The sequence below is a fragment of the Lycium ferocissimum genome, chromosome 6 (genome assembly GCF_029784015.1).
Source record: "Lycium ferocissimum isolate CSIRO_LF1 chromosome 6, AGI_CSIRO_Lferr_CH_V1, whole genome shotgun sequence".
Lineage (NCBI taxonomy): Eukaryota > Viridiplantae > Streptophyta > Magnoliopsida > Solanales > Solanaceae > Lycium > Lycium ferocissimum.
The window spans coordinates 8,698,262-8,718,816 of NC_081347.1; the positions used below are offsets into that span (position 1 = coordinate 8,698,262).

The 20,555-nt window shown below is 34.4% G+C and overlaps 1 protein-coding gene across 1 annotated transcript; it reads left to right on the forward strand.

Moving 5' to 3' along the window:
- Positions 1-4,487: 4,487 nt before the first annotated feature.
- LOC132059217 (uncharacterized) lies at positions 4,488-6,246 on the forward strand. The gene is made up of 2 exons (XM_059451768.1): positions 4,488-4,746; positions 5,691-6,246. The coding sequence occupies exons 1-2, from the start codon at positions 4,662-4,664 to the stop codon at positions 5,981-5,983; spliced, it is 378 nt and encodes a 125-aa protein (XP_059307751.1). The 5' UTR covers positions 4,488-4,661; the 3' UTR covers positions 5,984-6,246.
- The last annotated feature ends 14,309 nt before the right edge of the window (positions 6,247-20,555 follow it).

Here is a 20,555-nt window from a genome sequence, read left to right on the forward strand (position 1 = left end):
TTTTTTTTTTTACACTTTAACCCATCCCCCACCCTTATATAAGCCCCTCTCCATTTCCAATTTTAATTCACACCAATTCACTCTTCTCTTTCTCTCAATTTCTCTCAATTATAGATACTTTGTAACAATTAGCCACTTTAAATTTCTCTCAATTAAATATTATAAAGTTTTATTCTAGTTTCAATTATTAATTTTGCAATTACAAAAAAAATTATTGGTGGAGTTGATGATTTTGCAACAATCCGAAGTAACTCCAAATCTTGGTGGATTTACAATTCTAGCCGCCTTCACTTTGGTGGAAATTAGTCTGGCAATTTGGTACCTTCGTTCCAACTCTATCTTTATTTTTCGCTATTTAATTTACGCAATTTAATTTGTTGCAATTTATTTTCTTGTGATTTATTTGAGTGTGATTTGAAGTAATTCTATTTAATAATGTCGAATAGATTCAGACGTGGTGTCGGTAGTAGTGGTATTGTTAGGGGTGGGTTTAATGAGGAAACATTTGTGAACGAAACACCTAATTTATATATTGATATTAGTGAAAATAATCCACTTTTAGATCATGAGGTAATGCAACAATACTATACCGACACTTTTAATGAAATTGATGATGATGATGAAACACAAGCCCCCGAAAATCCAATGGGAGATACAGGTCCTGCACAATCACATACACAAGATAAACCGCCAAGAACTCGTAAGCCAACCGCTAGAATTTAGAAATTTATGACTAAGGATAACGAAAGACAAACAACTACATGTAATTTATGTAAACAAGAATTTGTTTTTAGGCAACTAACTAGTAAGGATGGTGGAATGGCTTCACTAACGAATCATATGAAAGGTAAACAAAGGGATGTTTCGAGAGAGAAAACGGGTTCAAATGTGGGGGGTCAAACAATAGACCCACGAATCGATAGAAATTTTAGCTATGACAAGAAAAAAGATCGTATAGAAATAGCTAAAATGGTTGTTTTTGATACTCTACCATTTTCCTTTCCTTCGGGTTTAGGGTTTGTTACTTATATTCAACGTTGTTACAATCCGTTATTTGAGGATATTCCTAGAAGTATTTGTAGAGCGGATATTATAGATTTATATAAAAAATATAGATTTTATTTGCGCCATGTATTTAATTCTTTAAATTGTAGTGTTTCTCTTACCGCCGATTTGGGTCTTCGTCTTAACAAGTTAGATTTTTTTGCTATTACATGTCATTGGGTTGATGATAATTGGGTGATGCAAAAAAGAATTATAGCTTTTTTATATGATGAAGGGAAAGACCGTCATGATGGAAAAATTTTAGCGGATTCAATGTCAACTATTATGAATTTTTTTAACATTTATAGAAAAACCTTTTTATTACTTTAGATAATGCTTCTAATAATACAAAGGCGGTTGGTCTTTTAAAAAGGGAATTAAAGCCTCCGTTAAAAAATATTTTTCATGTGAGTGTAGTTGTCACATTTTAAACTTGATTGTTAGAGATGGTCTTGACTATTTTGAAGATTCTATTCAAAAGTTAGAAATGCGGTTGCTTTTCTCTTTTGTAATGCTAATAAGCAAAAAATGAGAGATTTTAAGAATTCTTGTGTGCAAAATGGCCTTAGACCTAGGAAAATTCAAGTAAAAGTTGACACTAGGTGGAACTTCACTTACATTATGTTACAACAAACATATGATTATACGATTTCCATACAACAAGTTCACAACTATTTTAATACGGATAGTGATGATTGGTTAAATATTACCGATTGGGTAGATGTTAAGGAATGTATTGAACTTTTACAAAGATTTTATAATGCAACTCTTGTTTTTTCTAGACAATTTTATCCCAAGGTAACCGAAATTTTGGCCTACTTAGCGGAAATAGCTAGAGTTTTATATGAGTATAAGATAAATCCGGTTATCAAGAGGCTATTTTTAAAATGACAACAAAATTTAAGAAGTATTTTTTTCCCATACTAACTTTATTTATATTGGGTTCTCTTTTAAATCCTTGTTTTAAAATATCTTATGCTAGAGCATTAGTTGGTCAAATTTATACCTATTTAGAAATTGACGAGGAAGTTGAACAATCTTTACATGACGCCGAGGTCGCGATCGATTCCGAGTTTAGAATTTTTTTTAGTCATTATTCTACTTTGAAAGAAAGTGCTACACCCATTGCTCCACGCCCTACTACTTCTCAAGGTAGCAAAAAGGGCTTAAAGGGTTTGTCGAATTTAAAAATTTTACATTCACAACCAGCTCCTTCTAATAATGCAAACTTTGATGAATATCACATTTATTTGATGCAGCCAAATGTGGATATCAACCAACTAGATGATTTGACGTCTTAGCATGGTGGAAGAAATACAAGGCGAGTCATCCGGTACTTTTAAGAATGGCTCGAGATATCCTTACGGTTCAAATATCAACTGTGGCTTTGGAGAGTGCATTTAGCCAAGGAAGACAACAAATTGGAGACCATAGACACTCATTATCCGGATTTAGCTTGCAAGTACTAGTTTGTATTCGCGATTGGATTAGATCGGAGCGATGCAACCAAAACTTAGAAGCAGTGGAAGGCGAAGAGGAAGAGATTGAAGATTTGATAGTAAGTGGAATAGACCAAGTGGAAGACTTTGAAGATATCTCAATGACCGAATATGATATGGCGGATATTAGCCAAATGATTGACACTTTTTGATTTTATTATTCTACTACCTTTTTGCAACTCATGTATTATTTGCAAGTTAAAAAAATTACAACTTGCAAATAAATGTTATCCATGAATGAATAAAATATGTGGCTCATTGAGCTTTCTTCTATTTACTTGTGTTCATATTTGTACTTATATTAAGTTAGGAATATACCTAAAATATACTAAGAATATACTTATAATATACATCTACTCAAATTAAAAAATAAAAAGTTATATACTTGAAAAGTAACTAAAATATACTAAGAATATAAATATACTTTAGATATAAAATAGGAATTTATAAACTTACAAAAAACTTAAGTTATAATACATATAACTTAAACATATATAAGTATGTATAGTATACATATAACTTAAAACATATATATTTAAGTTATATGTATACTAAACATACTATTTAGGTTCTATGTATACTATGTATACATATAACTTATATATATATATATATATATATATATATATATATATATATATATATATATAAGTTTTTTTCTAAATTTATAAATTTCTATTTTGTAACTTAAGTATATTTATAATTATATTCTTAGTATATTTTAGTTATTTTTCAAGTATAACTTAAGCATATAACTTAATATATATATATACATATATCTTTGTTAGTTAGTAAATATATAAACATTAGTTATAAACGTATATAACATATATAGATATACCTACAATATACTAAGAAATACTATAATATACATATACTATACAAAAAACAAAAAAAAAAGGGTTTTTTTGAGTTTAGAACCTGCCGGTTCTGGTTTCCAATTTTGGAACCGGTTAACTGGAAACTGGCAACCGGTGGCCGGTTCCAGTTTTTTGACCGGAAACTGGCCGGTTTCCTAACCGGTTGCCGGTCCGGTCCGGTCCGGTCCGGTTTGGATCGGTTAATGGGCTTAGCAATGATCGAACGTGAAGAGTAGCCTAAAACCTTTTAAAAACTGCTATTCCTTTCTCTCTTTTGAAAAAATAGAAGTATCGTACTCTAGCTATGTTACTCTAAGGAAAGCAATGAAGAAAAAGAGAAAGAAATAAGTTTGTCCAGAAAGGAGAAGCACTTCCACACAACTTCGTCAAGAAATATACCGTGAATTCGGGTAAATTTTCGGAATTAAAGTACTCTAATTTAATATTTTGTGAATACCATATAATTCCAACATTTTAATTATTATACTACTAGAATTTGAATTATATTTTTTATTTTTACAATTTAGACTAATAACTTCTTACGTGTCATATCATTTATCTTTGGTCCTCAAGCTGGAAAGGTCAGATTATTAAGAACCAAGGGTTAGCTCATTGGTGAGCTATCATTCTCAATTATATTCTGGAAGGGTAACATCCAATACTCACCAAATCTTTCTTATCAAAGGTCACTTCAAGAAATAAAAAAAGTGGGGTGTAGGTTAATACCAATACGTGTCATCCAACAGCGCTTCAAAAATAATTCTTTATATATGTGTATCTAAATAATATTTTTATAAAAATAAAAATAATATAACCGATCTTACCTTGTTAGCGCAATTACTGATACTTGATATACACAACACGCTGATATTTTATAAAAGAAGTTATGCATTAAAACCAATACATTTCTAAACCTAAATTAATTGCTAGTTAAATTGTCATAATAAATCAATACTGCTTGCATACGCCCGTAGGTTTAGGCAAATCAATAATTTCAGACAAGAAACCGTGTCCTAAGATTCGTATCACATATATTCAGTCCCCACTTATCAACTTTTTTTACTATAACTGATAAGATCACTTAACACAGGCAATAAATTATTGTCTTTTCTAACTTTAATAAAGGGTTTTTGTTTGGAGTGAGAAGATCGATTCAGGAAGAACAAACAAAGGCTATAAACAGTGGGAAATATTTAGAATACAAGAGAAATAAGATCAAAGTTCTCTGCATGGGAGTTCTTGAATTTAGACAGCAAAAATGGGAACCAATAAAATGATACTTCTCTTCTTCTTGGCCTTCTACTTTTCATGTGGTTTTTATCAAGCCAGGATTTTGCCCTCTGGTAATCTTTTTCCCTTTATACTCCTTAATTCCTCTAGTGTTTTTTTTTTTTGCCTTCGTGTTCTTGAGCTTATGCAAATTTTGTAGAATTGTACTTTCTCCTCTTTCAGTTTAAGTCAAACTGTTGAAGTGCTACGTTTCATAATTTGATCCAGTTACTTAAATTGGAAGGAAAACTTTGTATTTTACCCTATTTCAATAAAGTTCTATATTTCTTTTCCTTTTTTCATCTGAATCATAGAGGAGGAAAGTAGGGGCAGATTTAGTCAACAAGCAATGGATTTATTTGAACTCAGTAACTAAATGAACTCGTAAATGACTTCAATCCTGTATATATGATGGAAAAAAATAGTACTATTAAATAAATATAAACAATAGATTGCCCACAGGTGTTGGAGTATACTAATATGATGAAAATTTCTTGCAACTTATCTTCCGTATATTGTATATACTGAACTTTTAGTACTTATTTTTAATTTATTTTGCTTAATAATGGCTTGAGATGAGCTTTAGCAAAGTGACATTGTCATTGATGATTCATATAGCCGATCCCGACTTACTTGGAATTGAGGCATAATTGTTATTGTTAGTGTATTCCGTATATTTGTTGTATATAAAAGCCATATCTTTAACGAATTGTCACTTTTCTTGAGGGGTGGGGGATGCGGGCTCTTTCTTTGTGTTCCTTATTTTAAGGTGCCTTAGTTTATTTGAAGTCGTATATCTTTTTCTCAATATGATGACATTTGAGGATTTCAGTGAAATTTCAAACAAACACTAAATTTTGAACCCCATAATAGTATAAGTGCATTGGGTTTAGTGGTGAGAACATAAAAGGTTGAATCCTGTCAAGTTTAAATTCTGAATCCGCCTCTGTTAATATTGTTATAATAATTGATATATATTGTTCAATCTTTAATTCACATAAACCTTCTTCTATTGCAGATAACGAAGAAGTAATAGTAGCTGAACAACTTAATAATAATCATAATGTTGATGGAGAGACAACTATAGCTGTTAACAACAAATATGGCCATGTTGGTGGTGGCAGAGGAAATGGAGGGGAAGTAAATGGCGATGGATCTCGATCTCCTTCGAATCAAGGATCAAATTTCATACCAGTTTATGCTGCAAATGCTCACCACAATCGCCATCACGGTGCTGCAAGCAGCCACAAAAGCCACAATCAACATCTAGTCTTATTCGCTACAATGTTCTTCGCTTGCCTTTGTATTTAAAGACCACGAGCAAATCGCATAACACATTACAATAAGGTCGTTCTGGATTCCTGACTCGTCTCATTCTGAGCCTTTGGCATGTTTGACATCGAGCTTTGACCCTTGTCTTGATCTACTTAGGTTATAATTGTGCTTTTGTTGTACATGAAAAAGGTTGAAAACCATGTTGACCTGTCTAGTGATTGTTGTGTACTCTGTTTTTGCTTAGTCTTTGATTAGGCCGCGGAGATGAATTTGTTAGGATGTGCTTTTTATGTCTTTTACTTTTCCTCTTTTCTCCTAAACTTCCCCTGTATAAGATGTTGAATTTGATAAGCTCTACAAAAATATTAAAATACTAAAAGAAGAACAAACAATGACACACAAGATATAACAATTAACAATAACAGAAGATATAAATATTGGAAGTGAAAAAACGGTTCGAGGCAAGCTATGGTTGGCGCTCTCTTCAGAGTAGAAATCCGCCGCTACCCTGGTCTAATATCCGAATGACGTCCTACTCCCAAGATACAACGAACCACTCACGAACTTTTAGTATGCACTCAAATAAAAGTTCCGAAGAACTCTTAATCTCTCAACTGCTTTCTGTAGAAAAGGAAGAGGAAGAATGTACAATTTTATGTTGCAAAAATTTTGTATTGCTAGAATATTTGTAATCTTTGGAATATTTTCTAAGTGCTGAAAATCTACATGAAACCTACTATGAGCCTGTTTGGATGGGCTTAAAAAAAGCAGCTTATAAGCTGGAAACAACTTATAAGCCAAAACAAAATAAGTTGGGGTAGGCCAACTTATTTTTTTTGGCTTATAAGTTGTTTTCAGTTTATAAGCTGCTTTAGATAAGCTAAGCCAAACGGGCCCAATTAATTTTTTGGGCTTATTTTAAGCACAAAATGACTTTAAAATTTCTAGTCAATTTCAAAAAAAATTTGAAAACGAATTTATAAGCAACTTATAAGCCAATCCAAACGGGCTCTATATATAAGGTGTAGAAAAACCTAACACACCTTTTCTACGAAAAGTTGCAACCCTTGATAATAGAAGACACCTATTCACACTAGGAATTTTGAATCACCTAAAATTAACTAACAATCTCCCACGTGATTCAAGAATTCTAGGATAACAAAGCAGCATTTTATAATGCAATCAGTGAAGGTGTTTTGTGGACTCTTTTTTTTTTATTTTTTTTTATTTTTTATAGCTAAACTTTATTACACTAGAAACATCCTAGTAAAACATATAGATCAATGAAACTGAATAAAGCTAAACTTTATTACCCGAGAAACATCCTAGTAAAACATAAAGATCATTGAAACCGAATAATTACTCGCAAACAAAAAAGTAAGGTTGTAATTCTCACCGATGTTCATTTCTTTAGAGTCAACACCTGGATTTACTTTTTCGTGTATATGGTTAAAAATAAATACTTTGAAATGGAACTACAACTGATTCGAATATTTATGGCCATCAAGATTCGTGGGCTAATTCATAGATTCACTATGTACCACTCACATTATTCAATATTTATGTCGCCAGAGTCCACAAAGTTATCTTTGTGTGTATCTATTTTCAAGCTATGGGTAAATGTAGTAAACCAAATGGTAGACGTGTTGGATCATTGGCTTGGCTACCACTTATTGGGATTGAAATAATATGGCGTCATGCGGAAGCTAATAATTTGCAAACCTTGAACGACGATAAATCGAACAACACAAAAAATATTCTAAAAAGCATAATATTATAAAATGGTTTGGTCAAGTGACCTACATATTAAAAAACCTAATTTAAAAGAAAGCATTAAAAACTATGGAGAGAATAATCTCCCCATAAATAAGACTCATTACTGACTACATTGTGGATGCAATTGTGGACTTGAGCCTCACTTAGTATGAGAAAATATGATCGGAAGGAACATAGTGAACTTGAGTCTTGAACTAGAACCTTTTAGTCCGATCTTCATTTCATCATACATATTATATGAGATTTTTATTGAGTTCGCTTTAACGGCCTTGCGCAGTATCTTGATTCTTGAGTGCTCTAGAGAAAAGCCCAATCTCATAGGTTGCGGCCTCACAAACACACTCAAATAGGTGAATTCTTCAAGAATATGTGTAACGGAAGCATATCCTAGATATTATGCTATGAATTCATTCAGAACATGTGCTCTTCCTAGCCGTTACATTAAGTACCATGAAAATCTCGATGGGACTAAAAAAGTAAGAAAAATTATGGTACTTCTCCAATTACTCAATAGCTTGTTGTTACCACATTGGACCTTCGTCATGGGATCTCCAATCAATAAGGTTGGGTTGCCATTATTACTAATTACAGATTTTGGGGCTTCAGTCTCATCTCTCTTGAGAACTCAATGACTTGTTTTTTAGCAAGTCCTTTCGTCAGCGGATCCGCGGTGTTTCTCAAAGAAGGAATGTAATCCAAGGTGATTACTCCATTTTTAATCAAACTCATAATTGTTTTTTTGCCTCAAGCGGAGATGTCCTTTTTGCTCATTTGAGTTCTTTTGCTTCCATTTTGCTATAGCCACTTGATTATCACAGTGAATACAAATTGCAGGAATTGGCTTCTCAATAATTGGAATATCCATTAGTAATTTTTTTTTTTTAGCCATTTTGCATGTTGTGCGGTTGCATCTAAGGCTATCATCTCAGATTCCATAGTGGATCGAGAAATGCATGTTTGTTTGGAGGATTTCCATGCAACTACACCCCCACCTAATGTAAACACGTATTCAGTGGTAGCTTTTGTTTCATCTGAATCATAAATTAGTTTTGCATCACTATAGCCTTCAAGCACAGCAGGATATCCTGGATAATGTATATCAAGTGATTTGGTACCTCTTAAGTATTTTAATATCTTCTCTAATGCCATCAGATGATTTTCATTAGGATTACTTGTGTATCTACTTAGCCTTCCCACAGCTTGTGCTATGTCAGGCTTAGTATACTACAAAAAAATGGGTAATTTGCAGAGGTTGAAAGTTGTAATTCGCGGAGGTTTTAGCTTCCTCTAGCAACTAGCGGAGGCTAAAACCTTTGCTGTGCAAATTTCAACCTCCGCAAATTACTCTTTTTATTTTTTATTTTTATAGTGGTAGCATTTGTGAGATACATAAGTGTGCCAATAATTTGGAAATACAACAATTGAGAAACAGGCTCACCAACATTTTTCCTTAGTCTGACATCTGGGTCGTAAGGGGTACTCACAGGTTTACAATCATACTTATTTGAATTTCTTCAATATTTTCTCTATATAATGCGATTGAGTAATTGTAATACCCATAGGATCTCGTTGAATCCTAATTCCCATTATAACATCTGTTTCTCCTAGATCTTTCATATCAAAATTATTTGACATAATAGCTTTGGTTTCTTTAATAATATTCAAGTTGCTACCAAAGATGAAAATATCCTCAACATACAGACATAATATAACACATCCCAGTTCAGAAGTCTTGCTATAAACACACTTTTCTGAATCATTTATCATAAACCCATTTGATAATATGACTTGATCAAATTTCTCATGCTATTGTTTGGGGGCTTGCTTCAACCCATATAAAGATTTTATTAATTTACAAACCTTATTTTCTTGTCCAGATATAACAAATCCCTCTGGTTGCTTCATATGTATCTCTTTTTCTAAATCACCATTTAGAAAGGCGATTTTAACATCCATTTGATGGATCTCCAATTTATATATGGATACCAAAGCTAACAACACTTGAACGGTTGTCATCTTTGCTACAGGAGAATAAGTGTCGAAATAATCAAACCCTTCTTTTTGGGAATAAGCTTTTGCAACTAATCTTGCCTTAAACTTTTCTATTGACCCATCTGGCTTAAGTTCCTTTTTAAATATCCACTTGCAGCAGATAGTTTTGCACCTCTTTGACAATTCAGTCAGAATCCATGTCTTATTATTAAGTAAAGACTTCATAAATAAAAGTCATGTCCAAAGTGTTTCTCTACTCTTGCTCGTTTGCTTCTTCTAAGACCTTCTACGTTGTGTTCATCTTCTTCATCATGCTCTACCAAATTTGAAGTGCAATTAAAAGGATTTGCTTTATTCAATGTACTTTTAAAAGGAAAAATATCCTCAAAAAATACAACATCTCTTGACTCCTATATCTGCGATTTCGGATTTTATTACTAAAATCCTATAAGTAACACTATCCTGAGAATAACCCACAAGAACTCCATCAACCGTTTTTGGTCCTAGTTTCTTCCTTTTAATTTCTGAAATCTTCACTTTTGTCAAGCACCCTCACATTCTTAAATAACTCAAAATTGGTTTCCTCCCTTTCCATAATTCATATGGAGTTTTCTCTAAATTTTTATGAGGAACTCTATTTAGAATATGACATGCTGACACTAACGCCTCATTCAAAAAATTATTAGGGACTCCAGAACATGAGAACATCCAATTTATCATATCTAATAAAGTTCTATTTTCCTCTCTGCAACACCATTTTATTGAGGTGTATAAGTAGGAGACACTTTAGGAATGATTCCATTCTCACTACAGAAATTAAAAAATTCTGCAGAAATCTATCCGATCGAAGGATCTTTATTTTCTTTTCCTTTTGATTTTCAACTTCATTTTTATATGAAGTAAACATAGCCAACACTTCATTTTTTGTTCGAATTGGAAATACATAACGATGCTTGAAAAAATCATCTATGAATGTCACAAAGTATCTTTTGCCATTTCTAAAGTAAACTTGAATATCACAAACATCACTGTGCACCAATTCTAATATACTAGATTCTCTAGTCACAGATTTAAAAGTTTTCTAGGTAATTTAGATTGCACACAAGTTTTACATTTTTCATGCAAATTTATATTAGATTTCGTAATAAGATTCAGATTCATCATTCTCTTAATTGAAGTATTTTTTTTTTTTTTTGGTAACTAACATGATTTTATTAATCACCAAAGTAATCATTTACATAGCCACAGCCCAGGATACACACCCGACTATCTCAAAACAGAACCACCAAATACTCCTAAACCTGTAGACAGAGGTGAAAGGAAACTAGTCACCTTATGAATAGGGCGTCACGCTCCTTCACCACAGGTAGTAAACAATAAAACTAATACAGACTCCAACCTACAACTTAGAAAGTCAATCCCTGTATCAAGGATCTAATACCAGGTGAAGCCTTAACATTACATATGAAAGCCACCTCCTTTGCAATCCCCTCCACTGTTCTCTCTCTGTACTCGAAAATTCTCAGATTTCGCTCTACCCAAATAGCATGTATCACTTCAGCATAAGCAAGTTTAAAGATAGCCGCAGCTTGAGTTCTTCCTTTAGCTTGTTGTATTGCCCAGGCCAGATGTTGATCCCAACTACTTGCTGAATAATGTTGCCTTTGTAGCCAAAGCAACACCCTATCCCATAATCTTCTAGCAAATCCGCAATACACAAATAGATGATCTTTGGTTTCTAATGGTGCATGACAGAACACACATTCTGCGTCAACTTGAATGCCCCAGTCTAGCAACCTGTCACTGGTAAGTAACCTTCCCTGCAAGTGAAGCCACATGGTGAACATTGCTTTAGCTCTCACATCATTCTTGAACATGAAACATTTCCAAGGCACTCTCACTGTGGGTTCAAGTAGCTGTAGATACGCATGTCTGATGAAACTCTTGCCTTGTACATTCTGCTGTTGGATATTCCCTAAAGTTTGTCTGGCTTCGAAAATCTTTTTCAATAACCAACTAGCCTAAGAAGGAATAGGACATAGGTCAATCTGCTGGCCTTTTTATATAATATATATGGACCCATTTAATCCACAATTTATCCTGCTTGTTGGCGAGGTCCCAATAGGATTTAGTTAATGCAGCACTATTCCAAATTTTCAAATTTATTAGGTTCAGCCCACCAACACACTTAGGGGAACAGACCCTGTCCCAAGCGACCAAAGCCTTCTTTGTTATAGAGTTTGTGCCCGACCAAATGTAGCTCCTGCAATGAGCTTCAATTAGCTTCATTACCTTAGCGGGTATCTGGAAAAGCTGTGACCAATAAGCTTGTATACCAAAGAGGACAGACTGGACTAATTGTGTTCGACCAAAGATAGGACAAGAAGTTTAGCGATCCCAAGATGAAATTCGGCCACCATTTTATCAATCGAGAGGTTGTCATTGGATGATGGACGACAAAGGGCACCTAAATATTTGAAAGGCAATTCTCCCTGTCCAAACCCCAACTGATTTGATATCACCTCTCTATTCTCCAGTGTGACCCCTCCAAAATAAACTGAGATCTTGTCCATATTATCTTGCAAACCAGAGGCAGTAGAAAATTGAAGGAAACAGTTTTGAAGGCAAGATATGGAATTTAGGTCACCTCTCGCAAATAAGAGCAAATCATCTGTAAAGCTAAGGTGTGTAATACCAAGTCTGGCATATTTAGGATGGTATTTAAACTCTTTCTTCTCTTTTAACAAGTTCAAGCTTCTACTTAAATATTCCATGGCCAGTGCAAATAGGAAAGGAGATATAGGGTATCCTTGCCTGAGCCTTTTAGCAGCATCAAATGGCTCTGTTGGTTCTCCATTAACGAGTATTGAGTAGTTGACTGTTTTAACACAAGCCATGATCCACCTGGAGAACTTAGCTGGGAACCCAATACCTTCCATTACTTGCTCAAGAAAGACCCATTCAACAGAATCATAGGCCTTCTGTAGATCTACTTTAATCATGCATCTGGGAGAAATATGCTTTCTTGTAAACTGTTGACACCCAATTTTGTCCCGCTTACATAAATATTTATTTACATTTATAGTATTTTTAGCAATTTAAGAAAATGATTCTTCGTATTTTTTTTTACTATAACTGTTGGATTTTTTACCGACGTTTCACTATTCCAGTGCAGTCACTAGCGGTCATTATTTTTACCCTTATTGCTACTACTATTATTATTATTATTACCAGTATTATTATAATTCGCGTTATCATTATTTCAGCATTTTTTTACCATCGTATGCACACGCATTGCATTTATTTCTGCGCAATTAAATAATAGCGTTTATTTACTATTGACTTTCAAAAATATTATTGCACGGTACGTTACGACGTCATAAATTTTATTGTTATTTGAACACTGATAATTACATATTAGGTAGTATTTTAGCACGCGGTAATACCGAGTTTAATTAAAGAGTCTCTTATCTAAAAGCACAACCAACAACAATGTTTTCGGACCAGCCCATATTTTAAAATTTGCAAACAGGCCAGCCCATATTTTAATTCACCCCAACCCAATTTTCAGACCAGCCCACGTTCTAATACCCGACCTAAAAAGATTTGACCCGAGGCAGAGTTTCTAAACAAAGAAACCACTAGGGTTTCTTTTTCATCTTCGCCCCCATCCGCTTCTCTCTCCTTCCCTTTACTCTCTCTTCTCTCTTTCGCCTCTCTCTCTCTCCTCCGCTATCTCTCCTCTCTCTCTTTCCCCTTCCTTTTATTTCCGGCTAAAATCCACCATCCCTTTAACCATGGACAGTTTTGACCTCCCATTTTTGTGCAAACTTCGTTTGCTTCCTCTTCGACCCTCATCATCTCTTCCTCTTCCTCTTTCTGGCGTCTTCAACACAAATGGCAAAGTCTCGAGACTTTCACCCTCCCCGGACCGTGCATGGTCGATTTGGGAAGAAATTAATACTGTACACCCCCGTCCGATTCAACCATAGAGAGAGCTAAATGTTTGTTTTTTCTTCTTCCTCTTCTGTTACATGCGAAAAGGCATTAATGAGTTTTGTTCGTTCATGAACCCGGATCGTTTTCATCGGTTCACTTTTTACTTTCGGGTACAAAAGGGCTTAATGGATTTTGTTTCTTTACGGGTTGTTCACGATCGGTGACAGAAGGGTTCTGACGTTGGATTTGAATGTGTTGACCAAGAATCCCGCCAAAAAAATTCGAATCTCGGCAAAAACCTAAATCTTTCCCTATAAATAATCGTCTTGGGGTTCGTTTGAAACAAGCTGGACGGAGCGAGCGATAAATCCTAAAAAAAAAAAAAAAACGCTTTTCATCATGACAAACCCCCCTCCCCCGAAAATAAGTCTTTTAGCATAGAAATCCCCTAAAAAGGGAAGCAAGTTTTAATCACGGAAATCCCCTTAAAAAATATTAGCTCTAGCCACCTCAATTTCCCTAAAATATTAACTCACTGTTTGATATTCGAAGCGTCGAGTCATTTGTTTTATTCTCATTTTTTGCCCCGTTCTGTGTTCCGCATCCGAGTCTACGCAAACTCGGAGATTTGAAGTGTTCGAGGTTGTATCGAAACCTTCGCCTCACTTCGCTGCACCCGAAGAAGGTAATTCCTCTCTCTCTTTTTTTTATATATTTCGCATTTTATATGTTTAATTTATGAAAATTAGTTGCTTTTCTGTTGTTTTTATTAGCTTATCATGTGTAGATTATGTTGGTGAGTTTCCTGTTTTGTTAAGTTTACTAGACACAATTTGGGGCAATTAGTCCCCTGTTTGTTCAGTTTCTTTTCTGGAGATACCTTCTTGTTTTGGTTCAGTTTGATATGCCTTAGTTTGGTTGCATTTTGTTGTTCAGTAGATTTAAGGCATTTAGTTTGCTTAGCATGTAGGTTGTTGGCTGGTCCGTTTTAAGCATATCTTTGGGCATTATGTGAGTATTATTTGTCCAGTTTAAATGCGTGTCCCGTGTTAATATACTACCATGGTAAAAGTAGTTAGTTGATTATTACGTAGTAAGGTCTAGGCATGATTAGATTCAGTTTAGTTAGGCACGATAGTATAATCGACTGCTTTTATCTTTTTCCTTATTTGATTAAAATGGATTAAAAGACATGAGAAATAAACCTGTTTCAAGCTTAGGCATGAATTTTGTTAACCTGAGAGTTCGGAATATATGTATGAATTATAGAGTATGGTGTAATGAGTTAGTCCTCTATATTTGAACCTGGCATCCCATCTTTGTGTCTGTTAAATATGTCTATTTGTAAATATGAATATCCTTGTCGAATACCACTGAACCTTTGTTGAGTTAACTGATCCAATCAAGCTTATCATGCATTAATTTAGTTTGTTGATTTGAAACTGCCTTGCATAAAGTTTGGACAGTTGAGTTGAAAATGATAACATGGTATTTTTATCATTCATGCATGTTATGTGTACTGTGCCGATGCCTTTCTTGAATCAGATAAAGCATGTCATCTCACTGCCTATACAATTATTGTGAGTCTTATGTTACCATGCATGCCCGGAATATTATGTGCATACCAGCCTTCGTATATGTCCAAATTCTATATATATCTAAGAGCAATAAATGCTACACTATTTGATTCGGCCTATGTTTGAATATTGCCCTGTTTATATATCATAAGTGTGTGGTGGCTGATTTGTGTATATATGAGATATACTTTAATATACATAACATGTATACCAGTTACTGACCTGTTTTGAGTTTATATTTTATATGTTTATCCTTATTCATTGATTAGATACTAATCCTTTTCTTTCATTTTCTTGCATGACTATCGCGTATGAGTCCGAGGGACTCATCTCCCGCATTCGATGTTGGGCCAAAGCCCAACGAAATGTCGTTTTCTCTCGGTCCAGTTCTATCAGCGGCCAAAGGAAAGAAAATCAATTCTGGGCCAAAGCCCAAATTAAAAAAAAAAAACAAATGAGCGTGCTAGATCCTCAAAAAATGGGGGCGAGCCCATTTAGCCTATTAACCGTTATTTTCCTTTTGATGTATTTAATTTGCATTGCATGTTTAACTCTCTATTTTGTTTTGTTTTCTTAACTTAGATGAATTCTAGTAAATTTAGTGGGGTTAGCTCTAGTATAATGGGTAGTTAATTAAGAAAAAACTCACCATTAGTCCTATAAGCTTCTCTTATGTTAAACTATTTATAGCCTATATAATATTTATTTTATTGGAACAATTGATTTGCAAAGCTGCATGATTACATAATCAAAGGAATTAGGTTTTATTTTACTATCTTAAAATTTCAAAACGTCATTAACACGCAAATATGAGCTCAAGTATATTTTATAAATAACTCTTCAAGTTTGAATTAATCATGCATTTTTCTTAATTAAGCATAGTTAATAAAAGGTAATGAAAAGGAGAAAGAAAACTCCATCTTGTCTATATTCCTAAACTGCAAAATCAATTAATATCTCATCATTTGAGTTGTTTCAAATATTTCTTACAATATTGCGTAAACTTGCATTTTCTTCTGCCTATACGTAAATTATCATATTTTTGCAAATCTTATTTTTGAATAACATTAGCATACTTGCATTTGAAGCATTAGCAACATTTATAAGCTTTATTTTAAATAGCATTTAAAATCTTCTTTTATGCAAGTTACTATATTTTTATAAGCATTATCCTAAATAGTATCATTATTGCTTTCATTTAAAGTCTAAGCAGCTTTTATAAATTTTCTTCTAAAATAGCATTTAAAGTTATTTTTTTATGCAAATTATTATTTTTCTGTAAATTTTATTTTAAACAATGTTATTACATTTTTCTTTAAAATCTTAGCAATATTTCTTAGCCGTTTTTTATTAAAATGTAAACACTGCATCTTTAACTTTAATTAATTAACCTAAGTTTGGCCGGATAACCGTAGTTACGGATTCTAGAGGATGCCTAATCCCTTCCCTTTAGGATAATTAGAACCCTTACCTAGAATTAAGATTAAAGGACCATTAACGGAGGTTTAGTTTGGCTTTTACCTTAGTTAATAAAATAGGTGCCCTAATTCACCTTAAAATCAATTAGGTGGCGACTCCTTAAAATAAGCAATTTAGGAATCTCCAATATGTTGTACTCTAATTTAACCCGTTTAAATGGGGTATAACATATACCCCTTGACCAATTCATGTGCCAGTATAACATTATCAGCTATTTTCCTACCAGGTACGAAACCAGCTTGAGTATCACATATGATAGTAGGAATAACAGCATAGAGCCTTGTTGCCAAAATCTTTGAAATGATCTTATATAAGACTGAATAACATGCAATAAGTCTGTATTCTCTGATGGTAGTAGGATTTGACGTCTTTGGTATCAAGCCATCCTATCACTCGAATTCCATTTTCTAGCACGCCAACAGGAGGGGGCTTCTTACAAAAGCACTCCAAGAACTCACTTGAACTTGAAGAGAGAAGCAACGAAAATAAAAGAGGGGGCAACAAAGAAAACTAAAACAACAGTCAAGATAATCATTGAACAAGAACAACTAAGAAAGAGCGAAATGTCAACACTCAAGTATCTTTGGCATTCCGATACAAAAAAGAAACAAAGAAGAACAGAAAGATGGCTGTGCAGTTGATAGCTTTGTAAAGCTTGCCAGTATGAAAGAAATTTTTAACAGCATCAACTACATCTTTCTTGATGAACGACCAAGCTCTCTTAAAGAAGCATGCATTGTAGCCATCGACCCCAGGCACCTTATCCTCTCTAATAGCCCATAATCCTTCAGTAACATCCTTTTCTGTAACTTCAGCACATAGAGCCAATTTTTGATCATAGGTCAGTTGAGGGCCCTTGGCCATAACCACTCTACTATTCGGGAAGTGATGCGGCAGTATGCCATATTCCGCCTTATAAAATTTGACAATTTCATCCTTGATATCATTAGGGTCAGTAAGCGTACTCCCATTACTAGCAGTGAGTTCTTGGATGCATTTTTGTGACTCCTTTCTTTCATTACAGCAGTGAAATACTTGATATTAGAATCCCCTAATGTCATCCATTTTACCCTAGACTTTTGTTTCACAATACTTTCTTCAATGAGTGACCACTTCTCAAGTTGCATTATTGTATTTTTCTCCTGAGTCAGTAGTTGGTCAAAGTACTGCATAGCTATAGATTCTTGTACCACCTTTAGTTCATACCTAGCCTTTTCAATTTTCTGGTTAACTCCTTTGAACTCTTCAAACATTCGACCTTCTTGAATAGTGGTCCAGGCTCTGAGTTTGGCCCAAATAGATCTCATGGTGTCACCATCCTGATTCTTCTTCCAAATAGATTCTACAAGAGGAGCAAAGCCTTCATGATCAGCCCATACATTGAAGAACCTAAATGGAACTTTAGGAACCCATCTAGACTCTTTAATCTTGAATAGCATAGGAGAATGATCAGAAATTGCGGGAAGATCATACTCTGTATATAAATGTCCCCATTGCATCATCCATAGATCATTGCCAAAAGCCCTATCCAGCCTGCTACTAGTTCTATCTACTCCATGTTATCTATTGGTCCATGTATAGTAGTCCCCCTTCCAAGCAAGTTCATTAAGATGTAAACAGAACACAATCAAAGAAAATCCTTAACATCAACTAGGGTTAAAGGATTACTAAACAGCCTATCTTGGGGGTATAGCATTGCATGAAAATCCCCACAAACAATCCATGGGATGTTTATATTCTGGCTACGATTGCTAAGTCATCCCATAAGGATTTCCTTTGAGCAGCAGTGTTGTATCCATACACTATAGTCAATAAGCACTCAAGACTTTGACCTCTCTGCTGAACCTTGGCATGAATAAACTGAGCCTTAGTTTGCATAACAGTAACATTATAAGCTTCAGGATCCCACATCAGCCATATTCTACCATTGTGGGCATTAAGGTAGTTATAATGCACTTCCCACTTGGGAGCAATCATCTTCATCACTTTGCTAGCTTTAAACTCTTTAACTCTTGTTTCTAGGAGGCCAACTAATTTAATATGCTTCTGTTGAATATAAGTTTTCAGCTCCTTTTATTTATACCTCTTGTTGATACCCCTAATATTTCACACTAACCAAGTCATAGCGATTGGGAGACTGGCACCCCTTTAGCTACAGGGGATGGTCCAGGTGGTCTTTGTGGTCTCAGATTCACTAAATTCACCGCCATACTCTTCTGCCTTCCATATCCAACAACGAGTTCTGGAACTCCATCAGATAATCCGGGCTCAGGGGTAGCACTACAACTAGCTTCAGTTGGCCCAGGTTGAACTCCATCCTGGCCCTTCACTGGAGATTTCTGTGAAACTAAAGTACTAATCTCAGTACTATTAGCTGTGGGAATAACTGTTGATTCAGTAGAAGTAGAATCTCCTATTTTTATATTATCTCCTGATATCTCCACTGTTTGTTGCACACCTTCAGTTTCCTTAGCTTTCCACACATGTTGGACCTATTGGTTAGCTTGTGGGCCCTCCTCCCCGGCTCTCTTCGAGAGCTTGGCCGTTGGTTAGCTTGAGGGGCTCTTCTAGCTCTCCTCCTCCATCTAGGTTGTTCATGAGATAATATGGAAGGCAGATTCAACCTACAATATATATATACATCCATAAAAAAATTATCTATCTACACTGTGCAATTTTCCAGCAAATGAGTGTCAATGGACACTCCTTGGAGAAAGGTGGCGCCGCCACTGATGGACATTGAGGGTCATGAGAAACTCAAGATTTGGCAATATTTGTACATATACAGTCAAATTTCTCTATAAAAACATTATTTGTCCAGATATTTTTTGCCTGTTATAGCGAAATACTGTAATAAAAAACTCATAATATAACATAACATGAAAAGATCAGTTCCATAGAAAACATGATTGTTATAGTAAAATGTTGTGTAGAGGATGACTATTATTGAGATTTTACTTTAGATCTGAACCCATAAAAATGAGTTTGATGCTAAAAAAATTAAAGGTGAATCTTTAAAGTTAAAGATTTTCCAAGCACTGTACTAGGAATCTTTAAAGTTAAGTCAACTGGACAACCTCATCAGCATTTGCTAAATTTCTTCCAGAATTATAGATACACATACCATAGGTGAAAATCAAGAAACCCCAATTGCACAATCTATTACGAGAAAAAATCTTTAATCTTTAACAAATCAAAGAGTCAGAAAGTATAAGCCATATAACTATAGTCCACTGCTTTCATAAATTGTCCATAATAAATACACATCAGATTATACCTTTTCCAAGCTTTCTTTTATCCGGTTTTGGATTCTAAGGCATTATCTATATAAACTAATCTTTCCCTTTTAAAGTATAAAACCCAACTCATAGTCTTTTTTTTCCCTTATCCAGTGTCCAACATCTCGTGACTGGGACCGTCTAAATCTAGATTCATGCCGGAAAATTTCATATTGGGAGGTAAAACGCTTTCTAGCAAATGCACAAAGGCGACTTCATACTCATGACTCAAACCCGAGACTAATGGTTAAAGCTGAAGGAATACTTACCACTCCACCACAACTCTTAATTAAATCCTAACTCATAGTCAAGTGCATGTATTTTCCTACTTAGATTAGTAGAGATATGTAGACGTGCTAGCTAAAAGCAACAACTCTTCCGTTTTGCTTTTATTAGAAGTAGTTATCCTTGGAATGAATATTATAGGGGAAAGGAATAAAGATAACAAATGATGCCTGAGTTTCCAGCAGTGGCGGAGCCAGGATTTTCATCCAGGGGGTTCAAAAATTCCAAAAGGTAAATATACGAAGAAGTCAGGGGGTTCAACATCTATTATATATACATAAT

Excerpts from the sequence above, each read along its gene's own strand:
- LOC132059217 (XM_059451768.1), top strand. The coding sequence starts at position 4,662 with ATGGGAACCAATAAAATGATACTTCTCTTCTTCTTGGCCTTCTACTTT. Across the intron at positions 4,747-5,690 it reads AGCCAGGATTTTGCCCTCTG|ATAACGAAGAAGTAATAGTA; the intron begins GTAATCTTTTTC and ends CTTCTATTGCAG.